Source organism: Eubalaena glacialis, chromosome 1 (assembly GCF_028564815.1).
Source record: "Eubalaena glacialis isolate mEubGla1 chromosome 1, mEubGla1.1.hap2.+ XY, whole genome shotgun sequence".
In the NCBI taxonomy this organism is placed as follows: Eukaryota; Metazoa; Chordata; class Mammalia; order Artiodactyla; family Balaenidae; genus Eubalaena; species Eubalaena glacialis.
The window spans coordinates 105,757,549-105,780,999 of record NC_083716.1 but is presented as its reverse complement, the minus strand read 5'-3'; the positions used below and the strand labels follow the sequence as shown (position 1 = coordinate 105,780,999).

Sequence of the window (23,451 nt, the reverse complement as noted above, 5' to 3'; positions counted from 1 at the left end):
AAGGAATTATTGTCTTAATTTCATTTTTGGATTGCTCACTACTAGTGTATAGATGTGCACTTGATTCTTGTTGGCTGATCTTGTATCCTGCAACGTTTCTGAATTCTTTTATTAGCTCTAATAGTTTTACTGTGGAATCTTTAGGGTTTCCTACTTATAAGATCAAGTCATCTTGAACAGAAATAATTTTACTTCTTCCCTTAGAATTTGGATGCCTATCATTTCTTTTTTCTGCCTAACTGCTCTGGCTAGAACTTCCAATACTATGTTGAATAATAGTCCTGAAAGCAGGCATCCTTGTCTTGTTCCTCATCTTAGGGGAATAGAGACTTATCTTCCATTTCTTAACTTTTCTCTTACGCTTCCTATTTTGTACTTTCTTTCCTATGAGAAGAGTTCCTAAATATGATCTTCCCACTCACTAATTTGTCCTTTATTTTAAATTTGTCTCCTTATTTTGCTATATTCATTAGGATGAATAAGCTTCTCTGGATTATGTGTAACAACAGAAAGAGCTCAACCCTAGTCTGTATCAGCTCCATTTAGCTCTGAGAAATTAGTGGGGGTGTAGGTTAGTCCTAGAGGAGAGGCCCAAGAATCAGAAAACCATAGTCAATCACTTCCCATTCAACAAACAACTTTTCAGGTCTGTGATTCACTCCCATTCCAAAGGGAAAGGGAAAGGAACACTAGATACATTCCTTTCATTATAATGTATCACTCCCTGAAAGTTTGATGGAAGAGGGGTAGGGAATTCAGGTAAAGAAATTTTAAGGGACTTCCCTGGCGATCCAGCGGATAAGACTTTGCCTTCCAATGCAGCGGGTGCGAGTTTGATCCCTGGTCAGGGAGCTAAAATCCCACATGCCTCTAGGCCGAAAAACCAAAACATAAAACAGAAGCAATATTGTAACAAATAAAGACTTTTAAAAAAAAAAAGGTTCACATCAAAAAAAAGCGCTTCCCTGGTGGTGCAGTGGTTGAGAATCTGCCCACCAATGCAGGGGACACGGGTTTGATCCCTGGCTGCAGAGCAACTAAGCCCGTGTGCCACAACTACTGAGCCTGCGCTCTAGAGCCCATGAGCCACAACTACTGAGCCCGCATGCCACAACTACTGAAGCCCACGCGCCTAGAGCCCGTGCTCCACAACAAGAGAAGACACCACAATGAGAAGCCCGTGCACCGCAACGAAGAGTAGCCCCCGCTCGCCGCAACCAAAGAAAAGCCCGCGCACAGAAACGAAGACCCAATGCAGCCAAAAATAAAATTAAAAAAAGAAATGTTAGGAGTGAGGATTTCTAGAGGTAGAGAACACTGGGGAGTGCTGTCATGATTATTCTTGAGGACACAGTCAGGGGGCAGATACCAAATATCAAGACAACAATGGAGGTAAAGATTAAGACCTGAATTCAAACACTTGAACATATTTTTTCCACTAACATGATGGAAAAGAGAAATATGGACAAAGGAAGGGAAGAGACAGTTGTTACTGGAAATGACAAAGAAAGCTTTTGATTTTAAATCATACTTACAATAACTAAGCCCCAGAGCAGTGCTAACAAACTTAAAAAGAAAATAGCAATTACGCAAAAAATTTGCAAATGGCAATGATCCTAAAAGGAACACAAAATATTTCTAAGTTATAGCAGGAAGTCACAGAAATATTTACTTATCTGGTACTAAAGTTACATGCTTCCATTACCTTCATTCTAAGGTGCATTTCTAGAACCAATTTCAGATTCCATCAACATTCTGTATTTGCTTCAAAGACCAAAGGGAAGCCTGGCTCCCTTATTTGGCCCTCATCCTCATCTTTATTCTGCCAAAGCATCATCTGCCAGCTTCTTGAAACATGGGAGTTGTGTTTTGAGAAAAGAGAGAATGCGCTTCTGCCAGCTGGGTAGCTGCCTCCTCAGAATAAAAATCTTTTCAAGGGTATGTATTGACTCCTTAATAGAGACTAATTATAGGCCAACCAATAGTGAACACAAGGTATTTGCAGGTTCCTGATGTTAATGCTCAATCTAACAGAAATCTGACATCTCAAAATGAGAATCTCCCAAAACATCTTAATTTGAAATTCAGGGATAGCATGAATATTTTAAAAACTTTCATCTGGAGTCCAGTCAGCATGAAAAAGAACTATACTGTTTCATGAAAATAAGTCTCAGACAATAAGTAAATACTTTTTTCTTGTTTTTAATACTGCCTCTACGGACTTCCCTGGTGGTGCAGTGGTTAAGAATCCGCCTGCCAATGCAGGGGACACGGGTTCAAGCCCTGATCCCGGAAGATCCCACATGCTGTGGAGCAACTAAGCCCGTGCGCCACAACTACTGAGCCCACACACCACAACTACTGAAGCCCGTGTGCCTAGAACCCGTGCTCCGCTACAAGAGAAGCCACCGCAATGAGAAGCCCGCACGCAGCAACGAAGACCCAATGCAGCCAAAAATAAATAAATTTAAAACAATTGTCTCTAAAAAAATTTTTTATTGAAGTATAGTTGATGTACAATATTATATGTTACAGGTGTACAATATAGTGATTCACAATTTTTAAAGGTTATAACTCTATACTTACTATAAAATATTGGCTGTATTCCCTGTGCTGTACAATATATCCTTGTAGCGTATTCATTTTATACAGTCACTTGTACCTCTTAATCCCCTCCCCCTAACTTGCCCCTCTCTTTTTCCCTCTCCCCACTGGTAACCACTAGTTTGTTCTTTATATCTGTGAGTCTGCTTCTTTTTTGTTGTATTCAGTAGTTCGTTTTATTTTTTAGATTCCACATATAAGTGATTATCATACAGTATTTGTCTGTCTGACTTATTTCACTTAGCATAACACCCTTCAAGTTCATCTGTGTTGTTGCAAAAGGCAAAATTTCATCCTCTTTAGAGCTGAGTGGTATTCCACTGTATATATATACCACATCTTCTTTATCCATTCATCTGTTGATGGACACTTGGGTTGCTTCCATGTCTTGGCTATTGTAAATTGTGCTGCTATGAACACTGGGGTGCACGTGTCTTTTTGAATTAGCGTTTTTGTTTCTTTCCCATTCCATACTCTCTTAAGGGTTTTTCATTTCATTACGCACTTAATAATTCACAGGAAATAACATTTTTGACATAATGTATCATTCAATTCTATTCAACAATTACTGGACGACACCTATTATGCATTAGCTGCTAGAGGTATATAGATGAATATGTGTTTACTTTTTGTCCTCAAGCAATCACAAGGTCCTTACTAAGAATAAAATCATACACAACTAGTTTAAACACAATCAATATGAGTGTTATCCTTGCAGTATCGACAAAATGCTAAGGAAATGAGGGTGAGTTAAGTCTGCTTAAAACTAGTAAAGCCTTCAGAGGAATTTATATCTGAAATTGGGCCTGGAAGGGTTGATACAACTCTGCCACTTTAAGTAAAAACAAAATGAAGGAAGATATGAAGTCTTGACAGTCTATGGTGGGGTTGAGGACAGAGACAGACTCGAGGCAGGCAAGAGTTACAAGACAAAGTGGCAGAAGCTGCCAATGTGATTCTTCCTAAAACTGCAAAACAGAATGTCACTCTCATCCTTAAAAAATTATTCCTCTTCCTCTACAGATTAAAGTGCGAATTCCAGGGCATGAACAGTCTTTCCTACTGTTCCTTGCTCACTCTTACAGCCTCATCTCCTGTCACTCCAGCATTTTCACCTGCTTACAATTTCCCTAGTAAGTCATACCTCTGAGCCTTAGCAAAATGCAGTTCTTTCTGCTCAGAACGTCCTTTAGGTCTCCAGTGAACTCTGACTTCAAGAATGAGTACATCTATGTTACCTTCCAAAAAAGCCAGACCCTGAACCCTCCTTCCTGTGCTACTCTGTACCTATAATTCCAGTTAGTATAAACCCTATGCAAAGGCACAGAGTTGTAAAATAGTCTACCATGTCTGGGCAAAGAGTAAGACGGTCCAGTGTGGCCACAGTGTGTAGAATAGGGATGTGAAATCCCTGATCCCAGGGTCGACCTCCTACTCATTTTCATACACCCTCTCATCTTGCAGCTACTGAATACGAACCAAGCAGAAAACAAGAAGTGAAACAAAGATCCACACAGCTCTGGCAAACTACAGTTTCTTTTTTCAGTTAAATCTAGACTAGTGCTTGCTACTTATATTCTTTTCTTTCCTAACAAATTCCTCTAGGTCACCACCTCATTCAGACACAGTCCTCACTTCATAACCTCTTTTGTGGAAGATTAAGACCATCAAGAGAGCATCTTCCCAACAGTCTTCTATCTTTCTCAGCATAAGATGGTATTCCTCCTAGAACGTTCCTCCTATCATTTCTACCTGTGTATGTAAAACCATTTCGACAAACTCAGATCTCCCCTATCCAGCCATACTCTAGCTGCTGTACTATTTTCTTCCTTCCTTGCCAATTCTCGCGTATCAATCCCCCGTTTTCCCTTCATGCACTCCCTCAGACAACTAAACAATATTTATTAAGCACCCACTGGGTACAAGGGACTATAAGAGACCCAAAAAATATAAGATTGTCCCTAATAATTCCTTTAAACCTTCTGAAATATGGCTTCCAAACACATCCCACTGAAGCTTTTTCCCACTTCATCCCTTTACCCCTTCTCTGCATGACAGCTGACTACCCTCTCCTGATCTTCCACACAATCAACATTACCCTCTACACCAGAGTGAGAATTATATTTTACTCATTTCTAATCTACATTCTCCACCCCCATATCCATGTACAAAGCATTTCTTCCACTGCAAACTTACAGCCACAGTTATTCTGCAGCCCCATCATCCTGTGCCTCTATTACTGTAGTCTCTTACTTTTTTTCCCTGTAATGAATCAAGCATATCACCTTTAAATCAAAGCTGTATGTCACTTTTATCATGTTTCTTAATGACTAAACAAACTTTAAGTGGAATAAAACACAAGTATACAAAAATCCGTGCATTCTTAAACAGCTCCGAGATATAAATCACACACCACACCACTCACCCATTAAAAGTATATAATTCAAAGGTATATTCACAGATATATACAACCATCCCCACAATTACTTTTTGAAAATCTTCATCGCCTCAAAAAGAAACCTCATATCCTTTAGCTACCGGTCCCAACCACCCTTCACACCATCCCCTCTGTCCCCACCCATCTGTCCTAAGCAACCTCTAATGTCCTTTTTTTTTCCCCTTTGGATTTCTCTATTCTGGACTTTCATGCGAACGGAATCACATAATATATGGTCTTTTGTGACTGGTTTCTTTCACCTAGCATAATGTTTTCAAAGTTCATCCATGTAGCATGTATCAGTACCATTTCCTTTACGGTCAAGTACTGATAGTATTCCATTATACAGATATAACACATTTTATTTATCCATTCATCTGCTGACACTTACCTGTCTGGGCTGCTTCTACCTTCTGGCTATTCAGAATGATGCTGCTATGGACACCTGTGTACAAGTTTTTGTGTAAACGTGTTTCCAATTCTCTTGGGCATATACCTAGAAGTGGAACTGCCAGATCACATGGTAACTATATTTGATCATCTGAGGAACTGCCAGACTGTTTTCCAGAGCAGCAGCTGGACCACCTTAACATTCCTGCTAAAACATGTACGAGGGTTCAGATTTCTCCACATCCTTACCAACACTTGATATTACCTGGCATTTTTATTTTAGCCTTCCTAGTTGGTGTGAAGTAGTATCTCATGTTTTTTATTTGCATTTCTCTGACAACTAATGATGTCAAGCATTTCATGTGCTTGTTGGTCATTTGCATATCCTATTTGGAGGAATGTCTATTCAGATCCTTCGCCCATTTTTAAATTGGGTTGTCTTTTTATTATTGGGTTCTAACAATTTTTCACATGTTCCAGTTACTTATCAGATATATAATTTTCAAATACTTCCTCTCATTCTGTGAGAGTCTTTTCACTCTCTTGATGGTGTCCTCTGAGGCACAAAGGTTATAATTTTGATTAAGTCCAATTTATTTATTCTTTTGTTGTTCATGTTTTTGGTGTCATATCCAAGAAACTGGTATCAAATCCAAGGTCATGAAGATTTATCCCTGAATTTTCTTCCAAGAGTATTATAGTCTTATGTTTAGGACTTTGATCCATTTTGAGTTAATTTTTGTATATGTAGGAGTTAAGGGTCCAACTTCATTCTTTTGCATGTGGCTACTCAGTTCTAGCACCACTTGTTGAAAAGACCATTCTTTCCCTCATCGAATGGCTCTGGCACCCTGTCAAAAATCAACTGACCATAGATGTGTGGGTTTATTTCTGGGTTCTCTATTCTGTTCCATTGGTCCTTGCGCCAGCAAAGCACACCATCTAGATTATTATTGCTTTACAGTTAAGTCTTAAAACTGGGAAATGTGAGTCCTACGACTTTGTTCTTTTTCAAATATTGTTTTGGCTACTCTGGGTCCCTTGCAATTCCATATGAATTTGAAAATCAGCTTGTCAATTTCCACAAATAAATCAGCTGATATTCTGGTGGGGATTATGTTGAATCTGTAAATCAGTTTTGGGTATATTGCCATCTCAACAATGTTAAGTCTTACAATTCGTGAACACAGGATGTTTTTTCAGGTATTTTAAGGTACAATGGTCTATATAATTTAAAGATTTCAGCATCTGTATCAGCAAAGAAGATATATAAAAATTATTATCTAGTGGTTAATCAAATATTTCCCATTAATTTAAAACTTAGGAGACGCAGAGTTTTACAAGACATGCTATTTACTAAACAATACTAAGCTCATAAATCAAAGGAGTTACTATGGCATTTCCAAAGAGAAAGTTTAAAAACCAGATAATCAGAAATTTCTACCTGATGCCTTGCCTTTACCATTTACTGAAAGGCACTCTCACTACGTTAATTCCTTAAAAAAAAGGAAGTAGAAGGTATTTAAATTCCTCCCCCAATCTTGAGAGGAAAGGAGAACCGAAGAAAGAAAATGACTATTACTACTAAGTATACATTAATTTGAAGTATATAGATCTAGATTTCTCTGCAGATAATCCCTTGCATATTGCCTGGACAATCATCTGAGTTCCATGCTGCTTGCTATGATCAATACTGACACTAAACCCAATGGGAAATAAGTATGTGCTTCATTCAATTTCTAAGGTCAACTCTAAATCTTCTTTCAGAGTCATACTAGACTGGCTGAGAAGCTAAATCAAAAAAAGGGAAAACCTGGACTTCCCTGGTGGCGCAGTGGTTAAGAATCTGCCTGCCAATGCAGGGGACACGGGTTCGAGCCCTGGTCCGGGAAGATCCCACATGCCGCGGAGCAACTAAGGCCGTGCGCCACAACTACTGCGCCTGTGCTCTAGAGCCCGTGAGCCACAACTACTGAGCCCATGTGCCACAACTACTGAGCCCGTGTGCCTAGAGCCCGTGCTCCGCAACAAGAGAAGCCACCACAATGAGAAGCCCATGCACCGCAACAAAGAGTAGCCCTCGCTTGCTGCAACTAGAGAAAGCCCATGTGCAGCAACAAAGACCCAACGCAGCCAAAAATAAATAAGTTTGTATTAAAAAATTAAAGAAAGAGAGAAAACCTTTTCTTCCCAGAAATTACTATTCTTCTGGCCATTTTCTTTAGTAAGGCAGTTTAGCTGGGAGGGCAATGCCCATTTTATATCCACGTAAGCATCCAGAGTTAGCTTATTAACTCGAGGATTTCCCCTGCGGAGCTGAAAAGGCGACTGCTCTGGCTGCACAGAGACAAATGTAAAACTCCTGGCTTTTTCGCTGCAGCTGTGTGCGTGCAAGGCGGGCTAACATTTCTGGCCTGATGGAGTATCACACATGCCCTCACTGAGCACACCAAAGCAAGGGAAAGCATTCTAAACCAGTCACTAGCCATTTATTCTACTTTCCTGGTGTCAGCTTCTCCATCAACACCCTCGAGACTTCATACTTCCAACATTAGGTAATGAGAAACTTCCTTCCACTCTCCTACACAGCAATCTCAAGATTTTCACCACATACCTAAGCATATTTCAGTGGAATAGTACACAGAACTCTTGAGATACTTATCAAATAAATGAATATGAAAACTACCCTCACAAAGGAGCACATATTGGAACATCAGACAAACCCTCAAGAAGCCCTTACAGGAAGAAAATTTAAATGCAGTAAAGTCTTTCAGAATCAAAAACCCTGAAAATGCCCAGTCTAATGTACAAATATAATAAATACTCAAAAAGATGACTTCAAAACACTTCAAGATATCCTGTGTCTTAATTTTATCATATTCCATTATTTTAAAAACGTAAAATGTACATACCTAGTAGTACATTCTAAATTACTCAGTTAATCAGAATATTCGTTTAAACAAACTACCCAGTCCCTTCATCTCTCATTCTGCGAGTCTAAGGCCGTCCATGGCTCGTCCGACCATGCACCACTGCAGCACCCAGGCTACCGCTTCACACTAAGGGTTCTTTAATTGCATTCTGGGTGAATGAATGCGCACTAAAAGGAGTCTGTAGGGCGGGAAGACACTGTGGAACATTCAATGACACCTCAAATTGCACATTTTACAGCTTAGTCACGTAAACCTTTTAATACAGGGCAAAGACATGAGAAAGAGATTTGGTATTAGCAAACAGCTCAGAAAGAAGCTCCACACCCCCCATAGAGCTACCTCCCCTCCCCTCAAAAAAAGAGACCTGCAAGGAATAAGTTAACTCCTTTCAGATATACTGGATTGTTTCACACTGTGAGTTATGATTATTCATAACTGCAAAAAAAAATCTCCCCAAAATGTGAATATAATTACAACATCCAACCTTGAAATAAAGATCACAGTGTATGGAAAACCTACCCTGCAAACTACTTTGGAAACAAAGAGATGGGCAGCCAGAGCTGAGGGGTATGAACAAAGTCCTTTTCCTCACTTCGTACCATTAAAATGTCTACAAGCACACCGAAGTGGGCAGGAAGTATTTGTTTTGAGGAAAGTGAGGAGTGTTTTGAAAACTACAAAAAAATACAGAGAACTAAACGTATTACGGTATCCATGTAAGTATCATTATCGTCCCCAAAGATTCTCACCGCTTTAATAACTGCTCAGCAAGGATTGTGAGAAAGGCCCGGGAAGCACAGGGCGTGCTGCCACCATGGAGAACACACAAACACGCACACAGAGGACTCACACCAGCAACTGCCCTAACATCTGAAAGTTCCAGTTAAGTGCCACTAACTCCAGAGAAGTCCCAGCGCTCCAGCTATCGAAGGCCACCTGCTCCATGCACCTGTGCGGCGGGCGCGGATCCCACCTGCCCACGTGACCTGATCCCCCGCCCCTCCCCGCAGCTCCAGAGAAGCACGTGACCTCAGCACAAACGTGCAAGTCAGCAAACTGTACCGGCAAGTCCACGCTGACATCGGTCCCGTCCAGGAGGGACACTCGGCACGTGATGACGGCCCTCGCGTCCCCGGCCGCAGGGATGTGCGTGGCTGCACGCTGGGCCTCGCGGAGCCGGTCCCTCTCGGCCTGTCTGCGCATCGACCGGCGGCCGAGCGTTCTGCGGAAGAAGCTCAGCATTTTGTCACTGCGAAAGACAGGAAAAGCTGTCAGAGATCTCCCGCAATTGGCTATCAGACAAATGGTGTAATTTAGTAAAGTTCTGTGGACACTAGGAGATACGTTATTAAAAGAGCATCTGGTCAAGTAAATTTGAAAAAAGTATTATTAATACTGGTTACTTCAGTTGAGTTTTTAAAGACCTTAACCTAAAATACGGCTACAGCTCACAGCACTTCTAAACTTCCTGGACTTTTCTGTAAGGAGCTATCTGGTAAGAGAAGGGCAAACATTTATGAAGTTCAACAGGTCTTTTGGGCCAGTAAATTATATGTACAACAGCCAAATACCCCTACAAACATTAGGAGACGATGCCATACGCTAAGGTGCCCTTTGATAATAACAACCATCCTAAGAAGTTCCATTTCTTCTCTGACCAGATTAGCTACTATTAAGTAGCAATTTAAAATCTGTAATAGAATATTTCATAAAAACTTATATTTGAATTACATTTGAAATAGATGATTATTTTTGTATTTTTACTATGAAATTTCTATAAATTTAATAGTAATTTATAAATTACTATAAAATTTCAGATAGCTTTTCAGTTTTCAAACCCTCATACGTAACGTGTGGCCCCAGTCTCCTTCTCCCCAGGGTTCTTTTCGGGCATTGCTCCCTTTGCACCTTGCTGGCCAGTCTCATTTCAGCGGCCTGTCAAAGGTCGCACTTGTCACCGCAGACTTCTAACGCCCTACGTCAGAGAACCCCTCCTAACTCCTGTTAACTCCCCCTAACCCTCCCTTGAGGAAATTCTGACATCTAAAGAGTCAGTCACGCCCATCACCACACTTTCACTGAACCTTGAAAATGTTTTTCTTTCTCACTAATCAGATTTTAATTATTCATTTACATGTCCATCTCCTTTATTATAAGCTCCTTTTTAAAAAATTTTTTCAAATTTACTTACTTATTCATTTATTTATTTTTATTATTTACTTATTTACTTAGCTGTGCCGGGTCTTACTTGCAGCATGCACGCGGGGATCCAGTTCCCCCACCAGGGATCAGACCCAAGCCCACTGCGTTGGGAGCGTGGAGCCTTATCCACCGGACCACCAGGGAGGTCCCTACTGTAAGCTCCTTGAGGACACAATTCCTACTTTGAACAGGTAGCCACCCAGCACATTTCATCATCAGGTACAACAAACGTTCAGTAAATAATCTTACTGAGTACTCAGAAAAACTCCCCAATAATATTGTCTTATTTTGATAAGCAAACTAAGGGTCACAGAAATTAAACCACTGACCAAGTCCATTATTTAGTAAATACTGAAGACAGGGGCTCAAACTCTGATTTTCTGACTCCAAACCTTGGTCTTTCTACTACATCATAGGACTATTCATGCAAAACTCACATTATACAGATAAAAAATTATCAAAGACCACAGCTAAAAAGATGCTGAATGAAGATACAAACGTAAAACACACACGATGAATTTGTTTCTTAAAACTTAATTCAGCATATTCAAGAAATAAATTGCAAAGGGGTAAAAAAAAAGAGTTGCAAAGGAAATTGCAGATTCAAAGAGACTTAAAACACATATCAAAAAATCACCATGTGTGGGCCTACTTTTAGATCCTAATTCAACTAAAAATTCTTTTAGGTTGTCAGATGTTATCATTGAGGGAAGCTAGGTGAAAAGTATATGGGAACTCTGTACTACTGTAACTTCAGCATAAGTCTAAAATTATTTCAAACTAAAATATTTTCCCAAGTCACGCATTTGTTATTATACATGTAATTTATAAGAAGTCTAGCATAACCAGCTGATGCTGTAAACTAGATAGATGCATTTGTAAACATGATAAAAATAAAAGCTGAAGTGTTAAAATAAATGACATATTTTTAAAAAATTCAGTAGCTATCAATTGAGAATTACAGCCTCATTTTACAAATACGCATACTCCTATGTAATCAGATAAACTGGCAAAACCATGACAGCTGCCATCGGAACTTCCTAAGGACACAACTATACACACAAACATCTGAACACTAAGTGGATTGTTTATGATAATCAAGGAAGTATTGCCAACTTTCTTTTGGATAAAACAGTGGTTTTAAAGATACGTTTTAAAAAGAAAGTCTTTATCTTTTAAAAATACATACTGAAAAATTTATAGAAGAATGATGTGATGTCTAGTATTCGCCTCAAAATAATACCAGGAAGGCAGTTAAGCGGGAAGAGAGAGGACACAAATTGGCCAGATAACTGGCCAACAACTGTTGAGGCTGACGGGTGCATGGAGGCTAATTATATTCTTCTGACTACTTCTGTATACGTTGAATTTTTCCATAATAAAAAAGTTTTTTCTAAGGGAAAAAAAGTTCAAAGTGAAATACAACTTTATGGTTCCTAGGAAGTACATGAATTATAAAACAAGTTTTCTTTCACCTCACCCTACACCTTAAAAATAGACTCACTGGACTTCCCTGGTGGCGCAGTGGTTAAGAATCCGCCTGCCAACGCAAGGGACACGGGTTCGAGCCCTGGTTCAGAAAGATCCCACATGCCGCAGAGCAACTAAGCCCGTGCGCCACAACTACTGAGCCTGCGCTCTAGAGCCCACAAGCCACAACTACTGAAGCCCGTGAGCCTAGAGCCCGTGCTCCGCAACAAGAGAAGCCACCGCAATGAGAAGCCCGTGCACCGCAAGGAGGAGTAGCCCCGCTTACCACAACTAGAGAAAGCCCGCGCAGCAACAAAAACCCAACGCAGCCAAAAATTAATTAATTAATTAAAAAAAAGAATAGACTCACCATACAAGCAGAGTTAACCTGCTAAGGAAAAACACAACTTCTTTCTTATTTATAATTTAAATAACTATGTACTTTGAACTATAAAACTCCATGCCACAAATAACAGGTTCTTTTATTTTATTTTTTTAAAGGGAACGCTATTTATTTATTTATTTATTTTGGCTGTGTTGGGTCTTCGTTTCTGTGTGAGGGCTTTCTCTAGTTGCGGCGAGCGGGGGCCACTCTTCATCGCGGTGCGCAGGCCTCTCACTGTCGTGGCCTCTCTTGTTGCGGAGCACAGGCTCCAGACGCGCAGGCTCAGTAATTGTGGCTCACGGGCCTAGTTGCTCCGCGGCATGTGGGATCTTCCCAGGCCAGGGCTCGAACCCGTGTCCCTTGCATTGGCAGGCAGATTCTCAACCACTGTGCCACCAGGGAAGCCCAACAGGTTCTTTTATAAAAGAATATGAAAGCACTTACATGAAAACAAATTTCAGATGGACTAAAGAAGTAAAAGAAATGAGTACTAGAAAAAAACAAATAATATATTAGGGTGAAATTCCACAAAAAATTTCTTGAAGGATTAATGGGCAGTTTAATAAAGAACTATCACAAATTGTTAAGATAACCAACCCAGAAGAGAAAGAACAGACAAGATATGAAGAAACAAGGTCTCAAAGTTGACATGCAATAAAAATATTCATTACAAAGATGTTCAACCTCACCAGTAACCAAGCAAATCCAAATTAAAAAAATAAGATTCTGTCTGTCATTTAAAAGACCCTAGATACCCAGTGCTGAAAAGGGTATGTGAAAAACAATCACTCTCACCATGTCCCCCTGGAGGAAGAAGTCAGCACTCTACGAGAAATGTTAATGTGCACACCCTTTCACCCAGCAGCCCTACGTCTAGTAGGACAGCCTGAAGAAATGTCCCGTATGTGCTCCAAGTTACGGAAACAAGAATTTTCAGGGCATGATTAAGACAGTTTTAAATACCTCTATCAACATGCAAGTAGTTAAATGATGGTTCATACAATGGCACACGACACAGTTGTTTTTAAAGTACAGTTGACAGAGACACTGACAAAATCTACAAGTGAAAAATGGAATCAGAAAAAGGAGCATAGTTTACTCCACACTGGGGTGGGGTGCACACACATACATATTCTTACACCTTGTACACACACAAAAGCACGAGAAGGACATGCACACTTAAGCAAGGTTATCTCTGCAGAGGGTCCTGTGGAGGTTCTCCGTTCTTGCATAATACCAACATACGAACACGTCCGAAGTTTAATAAATGTATTGCCGACCCGTTCTCCCACGTCCACCCTCCCCAGCCCCCTCCTTCGAGCCGCGGCAGCGGATTCTGAGCGGCCACCCCGCCGACCCCTGTGAAGGACCCAGCGTTACCGGCCTCGCTCCCCGCCGCCGGGACCCTCGGGCGCCCACCCCCGCGGCTCGCCCCGCTCGGGTCAGGCTTCCACTCAGCCCGAGAGCCCGCGGTGCCGCCTTCCCGCCAGCTGTTCCGGCTTTCTGGGTGCCCTCTCCACGCCAGCTCCCCGACCCTCTCCTACTTCGCACGGCCACCTTCAGACGGCTGCTTGGAAATGTCTCTTCCTCAGAAAAGCATCCCGTGCCCCCTGAGTTGGGTCTCCTTGCAGCAGCCCTAGACCGCTCTTTGCAACACTCGAGGGACCTGCAGTTAAATGCCACGCCGTCTGTCCGTTTTACTGGGTGTTTCCCCCACTAAGCCACACACAAGGACAGGGACCCAGTCGGACTCGCTCCCCACGGCGGCCCAGCCAGCACGGCAGTACGCACATCAGGCGCTGCGTAAACAGCTTGTCCGAAATAATACAACGGGAGTTCCGGGTGGTAGGGTTTTGCCTATTTCTTACACAGTAGTTTTGAATCTACCACGTCTAACTTCTCAGCTGTGAACTAAGGCGGGCTTTCCCTACAACCGGAAACAGGCACACTCAGGTCGTCCGTTTACCACCTAAGTTCACTGAAGTTTTGGTATTTTTAAATACACACCTAAAACTCAAGTCTGCCGTGATTCGTGCGCACTCTGCTACGTGAGCGGTGGCCACAGTCCTCCGAAGGCAACTGCGCCCCCCAAGGAAAGACCGCCCGCTGGCAGCCGGCGAGGAGCGCTCCCGGGACGCCTCCCGACGCGCCGGCTCCCGCACGGCTTTCTGGCTCAGCACAAACCCCAGTCGACCAGGGTCAGGCTTACTCACCACCACCAGGGGACTGACACCCTCCCGCCCAGCGATCCCAGCACGGAGAGCGTCTGCAAGGGAGGCCTTCAGCAGACGGAGCACACAGGTCGTTTTCTAAAGAACGATGAGAAAACCCTGCCAACCAGCGCCTGTGAAACCATCCACTGTGTCAGTAGGACAGCAACGGAGCGACGGGAAGCCTTCCCCCAATTCTGGAAAAAACACGTACTATCCACTTAAAACGCTGCCAAACGGTCTAAAAGACTCGGGTGTGGTTGCTCTGACGGCAGAACCGTAAGGGCAGGTACCACCGAAGCCGACCCCCCCGGAGCCCGGCGTCCGGCCCGGCCGCGGTGTGGGGGGGGGTCCCCGGAGCCCCCCTTCCCCACCCCCACCCCGGGACACCTGCCGGTCCGCCCCCGGAGCGCCTCAGCCCAGCGCGCTCGCGACCGGCCCGTGGTGCGTCCCCGAGCGGCCACGTCCGTCCGCAGGTGGACACCCGGCCCGGCCCGGCCCGGCCCGGCCTCCCTACCTCCGCGCCCGGCCCCTCGGCCGCCGCCCGCCCGCCCCTCGCGCCGCGCGGCCCGAGGGTCCCGGGCGAGGCCGCAGCCCCGGCGCCAGCGAGGAGGGCGTGAGGAGCCGGGCGGGCGGCGCGCTTACCTGGCGGCGACCACCCGCGGCCACGAGAGGGGAGAGACCCACGCGAGGCGCCAGGGGACGGCTCCGGGGAGACGCCGAGAAATGGCGGCCAGAGGCGCGCCCACCACACTAATTCCCGCGGACCCCGGCCGCCTGCCCGCCCCTTAAAGCCCCTAAGCTCCGCCCCGGGGGCGGGGAACGCCGCTCTTAAATGGGCAACGACACCGCCCCGGAAGTTGCGGGGCGGGGAGATGCTCGGGTTAAAGCGGCTATGCAGCCCTGGCCGGAGCTCTGGCGGCTGGTTTAAAGCGGCTCTGCAGGAGCCCGGTCCCCGGGGTTTGCGTGCCCGCCGCTTAACCTGCGGACGGAAGTGACGCTAGGTCATGCTGTCAGTCCTTCAACAAGTTAATTCACGCGGCAAATATTTACTGCCCGGCTGTAGTCTAGTGGGGACAGAGAGGGTGAACAGATGCATGAAGAACGGTAAAGCAGCGGACGGGAAATAGGAGATTTCTATTTAACGGAGAACGTTGCATCCTTTCTCCGTACAGAGAATTCAGGTCAGTGCCCGCGATGGGCCAGGGTGTGTTCTGGGCAGCGGAGATACGACGGATAAACAGGACACACGAAGAGACCTCATGCGCCTTCCGAGCTGGCAGGAGAGACAGAAAGTAAGTGACATCAGTTAGTAAGATTCAGTACCAACTATCAGTATTCGTGGTTAGAGTTGGGCACTAGGGTTAGGCCCTGCTAAATGACAAAGAGAAAGCTAGAAGGGGGACAGGGACAGAGTGGGGACTGGTGGTCTTACACAGACCCATAGGGAAGGAGGAAGGTCTCCTTGGAGTGAAGGCCTGAAGGAGGTGAAGGCGCGCCCCTGCTCGGCCCGGCCTGCTCGGGAGAGCGAGGTGCCTGGGGGCGGGGGCAGAGGGAAGGGCCGTGGGGGACCGAGACGACAAGTCAGAGAGGACAGGGCCGAGCTGAAGGGGCTCTGGGGCCCTGGGCAAAGCTCCGAAGGGTTCAGTGGAGGACCTGCTGGCTGAAAGCATAAGGGCCCTTCCTAGGGTTTGGCGCTGCCCCTTTGAACCCGCACCACCCCAAGCCTTATCCGTCGTCTGGGGAGACACAGCTGGGGGCTGCGGTGTCACAGGAGCTGGTGTTGCCCAAAGGCCTTCACTCGTCCGTGTGGCATCTCAGCTGGGGTGGCTCTTAGGAGCAGCTGAGTTCTCTTGGGCGTCTGCAGCAGGGTGGTTGAAGTGGCTGGAGCCCCTCAAAGAGTGAGAACTGAAGCTCCAAGGCCTATAAGGGCAACGCCCAGAAGTCACACGCTGTCACTTATGTTGCGGGTTACTGATTAAAGCGAGTCAGAAGGCCAGACCCGTTTCAAAAGGGACAGAAACAAGATTCCACCTCTATTTTTTTTTTCCTTTAATAGTATTAAAGTAGAGAAGTTTTCTTTCTCTACTTTTTAAAAATAGCTTTATTGAGATGTGATTCCCCCATTTAAAGTGTACACTTCAACGATTTTTGCGTATTTACACAGTTGTGCAGCCGTCACTACAATCTAATTACAGACATTTTCATCACTTCTTCATGGGAGGAGCAGCACGGAGGTACAGGGGTGAGAGGAAATGCTGGTGGTCATCTCTGAACTTTAGCTCAATAAAAAAGCAATGACACAGCCATAAAAAAGAATGAAATAATGCCACTTGCAGCAACAGGGATGCAACTAGAGATTATCATACTAAGTGAAGTAAGTCAGAAAGAGACAAATACCATATGATATCACTTATATGTGGAATCTAAAATATGACACAAACGAACTTATCTACGAAGCAGAAACAGACTCACAGACTTGTGGTTGCCTAGGGGGAGGGGGGTCAGGGAGGGAAGGGCTGGGACTTTGGGATTAGTAGAGGCAAACTGTTATATACAGCATGGATAAACAACAAGGTCCTACTGTATAGCACAGGGAACTCTACTCAACATCCTGTGATAAACCATGATGGAAAAGAATATGAAAAAGAATATATATATGTATAACTAAGTCACATTACTGTACAGCAGAAATTAACACAACATTGTAAATCAACTATACTTCAATTAAAAAAAAAGCAGTGATGACAATGATGCTGACACAGGGGTAGGGAAGTGTGGCTCATATATAGATGGAACTAGAAAGGGCCACAGGGTGAAGCTGGGTGATAAGTACATTAAACTATTCTGTCCATTTTATGTACAGGTTTGAATTTTTTCCATAGTAAAGAGTTAAAAAAAAAACAAAAAACCAACTCTCTGGGCCATGTACCCCGTGGAAACCCTTCATGTCTCCCCAGGGTTAGGTTACCCTGTTTGAGAACTGTCTGGTCTTGAGTGCCACCCGCCCAGTCTATCAGGGCTGAGAGCTGTATTGTACTTTTCCTGTTTACTGACCAACAATGGAAGCACTTTCTCTCAATGCTTATAAACCAGCTTCATTGTCCTAAATGGTTGCCTAGCACACCAGTTTAGAGGAACGGTCCTCTGCTCCATCCTTTTTTCTACCTCAGTCAAGGGTGGGGTGGGGTGAGAGAAATAGGTTGAGAAATATGGTTATAGGCTGAAGGAAATATGAAGTCTTGGAGGATGCGAGCTAAGGGCCTAAGCCATAGGAGGTTGTTTGTGCTCTAATCATGAAAGATTATTCCTCCTAACAATTCATCCTCTCCCCCGATCCTCTCCCCCAGGCATAGACACCCTCTGCAACATTCTTGTTTTGTGGTGAATTAGCCCTCTAACTGCCATCCACCAGAGACAGAAGGCTCTCTCCTTGGACACAGCTGAATTAATTTATAATGCACTTGGCTGCAAGTAATAGAGAATACAATTAACTGTAGCTTAAAAAAATAAGTAGACTATTTTTCTTACATAAGTAATCTAGAGATTGGTTCAACTGAACAGTCCAATAGGATCCTAAACTGTTACTCTTTCTGTTCTGTCATCCTTAGTATGTTGACTCTGGTTTTTATGCTTCTAGCCTACTGGCCACAAGAGGGCTGCAGTATCATCAGCTCCCCTATCTGAGTTTCAGAAATGAAAGAGAAAGGGGAAAAGATCTTCTCTTCCCCAAGCTTTTTTTTTTTGGCTGTGCTGCGAGGCTTGCAGGATCTTAGTTCCCTGACCAGGGATCAAACCCAGGCCACGGCAGTGAAAGCACCGAGTCTTAACCACTGGACCCCCAGGGAATCCCCAGCGAAGCCTCGTCTTTAATTCAGGGAAGGAAGTCCCACCACGCCCTGTCTCGTTGGTGAGAATGGGATCACCTGCCCACACTGGCCATAGGGAGAGAGAATACCATAACTGGTTTAGACCAATTATAATTCACACTTGGGGTTTGGGGAGGGGCCTGCTCCCTCTGAGATTAAGGGCTCACCATTAACTTCTTGAGCAAATCCAAGTTCTATTAGCAGGAAGGAGGGGGTGTTGTTAGGAAGAATAGCTGTGGGTAAGGTATCGAAAGTGCCTACTAGAATAACCCACTTTTGGTGGAACAGTCCTGGCCATGGAAAGATTTTCCTCTATTGAACTAACATCCTCACCCTAGATTTCCACTCCTATTTTAGGTCCTGGTTTGCTCTCTCTGGAGTCACAGAAAGGGGTAGATCCAGGTTTTGTTAGTTCTGAAAATCATATAATACAATTGGTGGGGGGAGGGGAGGCTTAAGTGAAATAAGACAAATTTAAAGATTGAAAGTGAGTGAGATACAGGGTCTTGGAAGGGGCCCATACAAGTCAGGAGCCCTAAAGCTTAAACCTGATTATCTTCACGGTAAATCCACCTTTGCCCACAAGAAAAAACATGGCCCCTCTTTCACACCACAGCCCTTTTTTTTTTTTTTTAATTAATTAATTAATTAATTAAAAGATTTTTTTGGCTGTGTTGGGTCTTGGTTGCTGTGCGCGGGCTTTCTCTAGTTGCGGCAAGCGGGGGCTACTCTTCGTTGCGGAGCATGGGCTCTAGGTGCGCGGGCTCAGTAGTTGTGGCTTGCGGGCTCACGGGCTGTAGAGCACAGGCTCAGTAGTTGTGGCGCACGGGCTTAGTTGCTCCGCGGCACGTGGGATCTTCCCTGACCAGGTCTCAAACCCGTGTCCCCTACACTGGCAGGCGGATTCTTAACCACTGCGCCACCAGGGAAGTCCCCACACCACAGCCCTTTAAATAATTGAGGACATTGGTCCCAAGTCTGCAAAACCTTCTCCCCTGGATTTCCAAGCTCCTTACTTTCTCAGTCAGCTTGTCTGAACTGGTCCACACGGGTGGGGCCGTTCATGCTGAGGCATTCTGAGCTGAGTGAAGCAGAGAGAATTCCAGTATGAGAGTCAGTCCTCCTGGAGGCTGAAGGGGCCCTGCCTTCCACAAGCCTCCACTGCGAAGACCCTTGGTGATTAGTAGAACATTGCAGAAATGATGGTGTGTGACTTCCATCATAAATGACAGTGCCGCTTCTGCCTTGCCCTCTTAGATTGCTCACTCTGGGGGACAGCAGCCACCATGTCACGAAGACACTCGAGGAGCTCTGCGTAGCCACCTGGATGGAGAGGACCCGAGGCCTCCCACCAACAGCCAGCACCCACTTGCCAGTTGTGTAGGTGAGTCATGTTGCACTGGATCCTCCAAGCCCTTTAAGCCTTCATATGACAAAGTCCCCACCAATGTGCAACTGTGGCTGAGTCAGAACCACCTATCTCCTGTCCCACAGAAACTGTGAGCAATAATAAATATTTGTTGTTATTTTAAGCCACACACACACACAAAAAGAAAAAAGAAAAAAATTAAAAAGAAAAAAGAAAAGACCCTTGAGAGAGCGGGAATCAGGAATAGCTTGTTTTCCAGACACTGGATCAGGAGAGCACTGACTAGTCAAAAATGCACACAAGTAATATAAATTAAAAAAAAAAAAATCAGGAAGCACCACTAAGACAGAGTTTTATTAGCATACTGCAGAGTCTAGACTTCAGTTCAGAAGCTAAAAGATCCAAAATAACTTTAAGTCTGTAAAATGAGGATGATACCACCTTCCTAAGAGGGTAGTTATGAAACTTACATAAAATAAGTTAACTGAAAATGTTTTCGGAAGCACACAACACTGCATATAATGTAAAAGTTATAGACCAAGGAACAAAGATACCCGCGCTGCCAGTGGGCGATGGGGGCTCCTGGAACAGGGCGGTGGCCTGGGCCTGGTTGCACATGCTTGGGTGGCTCCCTTTACCCAGCTAAATCTTTCCTGAGCCAGAATCTCATGTCGGAAAGTTCACCCTTTCTCTCCTTGCAAGTATTCCTGGCATGTGTAAGAGCTTAAACTAATTCACACTGAAGTATTAACCACATAGACTAATTGAAGGACACCTTAAAAGAATGGGGGAGGGCTGGGGTGGAGGTGTGCAGAGAAGGGAGATGCAAGATAAACTGGAGAAACTGGAGACAAGTCACTCCCTTCTCCAGAGCACAAAGTCAGGCTTTTCCCTACTTCTGGAGATTCAGGACAATAGACCTAAGCATTCATGTTCCATGAATCCATATTTCATGTATCATTTTGTTCAGAATTATCTGGAACAGAGCCCTGCTGATCTGGTGGCAGACACGTGCTCTTTATTCTGCTAGGGAAAAAAAAATTTCAGGAAACCCTGGATGGCTCCAGGCCAGTTCCTGCCATTGAGTAACAGAGAGGCGGAAGTGAAAACATTCTCCCATCTGGTTTGCCCAACAGTGAAACCACGAGGGACTGAGAGACTTAAGGGAAGAAGAGGGGAGGAGCCACGGCTTGGTGCCCAGACGTTAAGTGCACGTGAGTCACCTGGGGATCTTGTTGCAAGGTTAAGTCTGGGGTGGGGCCTGAGAGTCGTTCGTGGCCCTTACATGACTGCCCCACACCTGTGACTGTTGTGTGATTCCAGGACCCACCAAGCTATCAGGAGACCACACAGTAGAAAGACCAGTGGTGACTACCTGCCATGAATTCACTTGACAAGCATCCATCTTTCCTGGCATTAGTTTTCTCGTCTATAAAATGAGGTAATTTGGGACTTCCCTGGTGGTCCGGTGGTAAAGAATCCACCTTCCAATGCAGGGGACGTGGGCTTGATTCCCTGGTCAGGGAGCTAGGATCCCACACGCCACGGGGCAACTAAGCCTGTGCGCCACAACTACTGAGCTCGTGCGCCTCAACTAGAGAGCCTGCGTGCCACAACTAGAGAGAGAAAAACTGCCACACCACAACTAGAGAGAAGCCTATGCCGCAACGAAAATCCCGCGTGCCTTAACAAAGATCCCGCGTGCTGCAACTAAGACCCAATGCGGCCAAAAATAAATAATAAATAAATCTTTAAAAAAATAAAATCAAATGGGGTAATTAGAACAGATGCTTCCTGAGATCTCTTCCAGATCTTAAAACCTGTGATTCTACACCTATTTCAATACATAAGAGGATTTCATTTAATTTTACATAAACCAAATACACAAAAAAATTTGAATTTAGTTTTGTTAAAAATAAACCAAACCTCAAATTTCCTTTAAAGAGAGAATCATCACATTTTAAATGCCTATTTTCCAAAAATTGATTTAGAAATATGAGGTCAAAGTTATGACAATGATTTTTCAAACATATAAATTGGTACTGTTCTTTTAAAAATAATTTCTCTCAAAGAATATTAACTTTGGCGGTAGAGTCAGACACCTCCTAGACACACTAGCTACTTAACTTCCAAAGAATAAACTGAGTTTTAACTCCCCATCTGTAAAATGGAGACACAGTTGTGAGGGTCAAATGCAGTGGTGGGCAATTGCAGTTCAGGGGCTTTGTACCTCATTCCTGGTGCTGATAATGCCTGAGAAAGCAGTGGGAGGTGAAGCTGTGAGTTTAGGTGGAAACTACTTCACAGGCTTCTGGATCTTCGCAGTGGTAGCAAATCTTTATCCTCAGAGGAGGGTGGATCTGGTTCCTGGCAACAGCCAGAAGTCAATCAGAACACAGTCGGGTGAATGTGTTGGAAGACCAGGAGTCTGAAGGCAAGGGGTTAAGTGCAGTCCATGAAAACGGCAGAGTAGGGACCTTGGAAAATCCAGAAAAGCAACCAAAAAACCTGGTCAGAATTAACTTTTTCAAACTCTGGATATCAAGCAAAGGCTTGCAACAATCCAGAGGTGTTTATTCAAGGAAAATAGCTAAATGTTGGTAAGAGCAATGAGTTTTGCGGCATTTTAATGGGCCTGGGTCTCAGCTCGCTCTCCCCAGTTCCTCTGCAGCCTTGAAACCAGCAGCCAAAGGGCCACCTGAGGGAGCAGAACAGCCAGAACTTCAGAGCCCATCCCAGAGAACTGTTACTGTCGTTGACCTAACTCAGAGCTCAAGATGAAAAGCTGGGGAGTCAGATGTGCAGAGGGGCTCTGGAAAGCTCTGACACATTTCTGGGACTCTCGAAGGCCGCTCGTGTGCACGGGGCTATGTGCGTGCCCGGCTCTAAGAATACGTTTGTGTTTGAGCTCAATTATAATCCCTTAGTCTGTTGCAAAAAACAGACCCCAAGTATATTGATTTTTTTCTGTTAGTCTCTCATAATTGTCTTGTTCATACCAATTTTCAGACTTCGAGAAAGTACTAATGACACCCGTATAAAGCTTTTGGAAAAACGCTACCCTTTTTCTTTTCACACGCACATTTCATTGGCTTATGTAACATATAATTAATTAAATGATATAATGAAGATAAGTAAATTTGCATATGTAGGTTAGCAAATAAACACAGCTGGTTTTAGTGAGCTTACAAGGTACTTGGTGGAACTAGCAGAACTCTGGCATAATTAAGAGCGGTCAGTGGTGGCGAGCGGGGGGCAAGGGCAGAGAGCAGAGTGCCAGTATACTGAGTAGGTTATTTGGATGGTGGTTAAGAAAGCTTCAGTCACAGATAGAATGTTAATAGGAATTAGAGTAAAGCTTTTGCAAGTATGCTCCAAAGTCAGAAGTCTTAAAGGTGCAGATTGATACATTTGTTTTATAAAAGTATTAAAAATATCATCATACCCCCCAGTCCCAAATAAGAATAGTCAAAAGACAAAGAACACCATATGAAACAGGTTTTGCAACACGTATGACTGTCAAATGACTAACTTCCAACATCTCATATAAATAAAACATTAAACAACCTGATGTAAAAGTGA

The 23,451-nt window shown here is 44.1% G+C and overlaps 2 protein-coding genes across 7 annotated transcripts in view; both read right to left on the bottom strand.

The window, feature by feature from the left end:
- Window positions 1–15,424, bottom strand: part of EPB41L5 (erythrocyte membrane protein band 4.1 like 5) — a 143,030-nt gene extending 127,606 nt beyond the window's left edge. For 3 of the 4 annotated variants that reach the window (XM_061182971.1, XM_061182973.1, XM_061182974.1), the window contains exons 1-2: window positions 15,277–15,424; window positions 9,427–9,613 (exon numbers count right to left, since the gene is read on the bottom strand). In XM_061182971.1, the coding sequence (XP_061038954.1) occupies window positions 9,427–9,606 (180 nt within the window). In that variant the 5' untranslated portion in view covers window positions 9,607–9,613; window positions 15,277–15,424. Of the gene's footprint in view, window positions 1–9,426; window positions 9,614–13,978; window positions 13,999–15,276 lie in introns of those variants that run through there. The other variant, XM_061182972.1, reaches the window with a different exon arrangement.
- Window positions 15,425–15,751: 327 nt separating this feature from the next.
- Window positions 15,752–23,451, bottom strand: part of PTPN4 (protein tyrosine phosphatase non-receptor type 4) — a 205,013-nt gene continuing 197,313 nt past the window's right edge. For all 3 annotated transcript variants that reach the window (XM_061182965.1, XM_061182968.1, XM_061182970.1), the window contains exon 27: window positions 15,752–15,907. In XM_061182965.1, coding sequence (XP_061038948.1) covers window positions 15,812–15,907 — 96 coding nt within the window. In that variant the 3' untranslated portion in view covers window positions 15,752–15,811. The remainder of the gene's footprint in view (window positions 15,908–23,451) is intronic.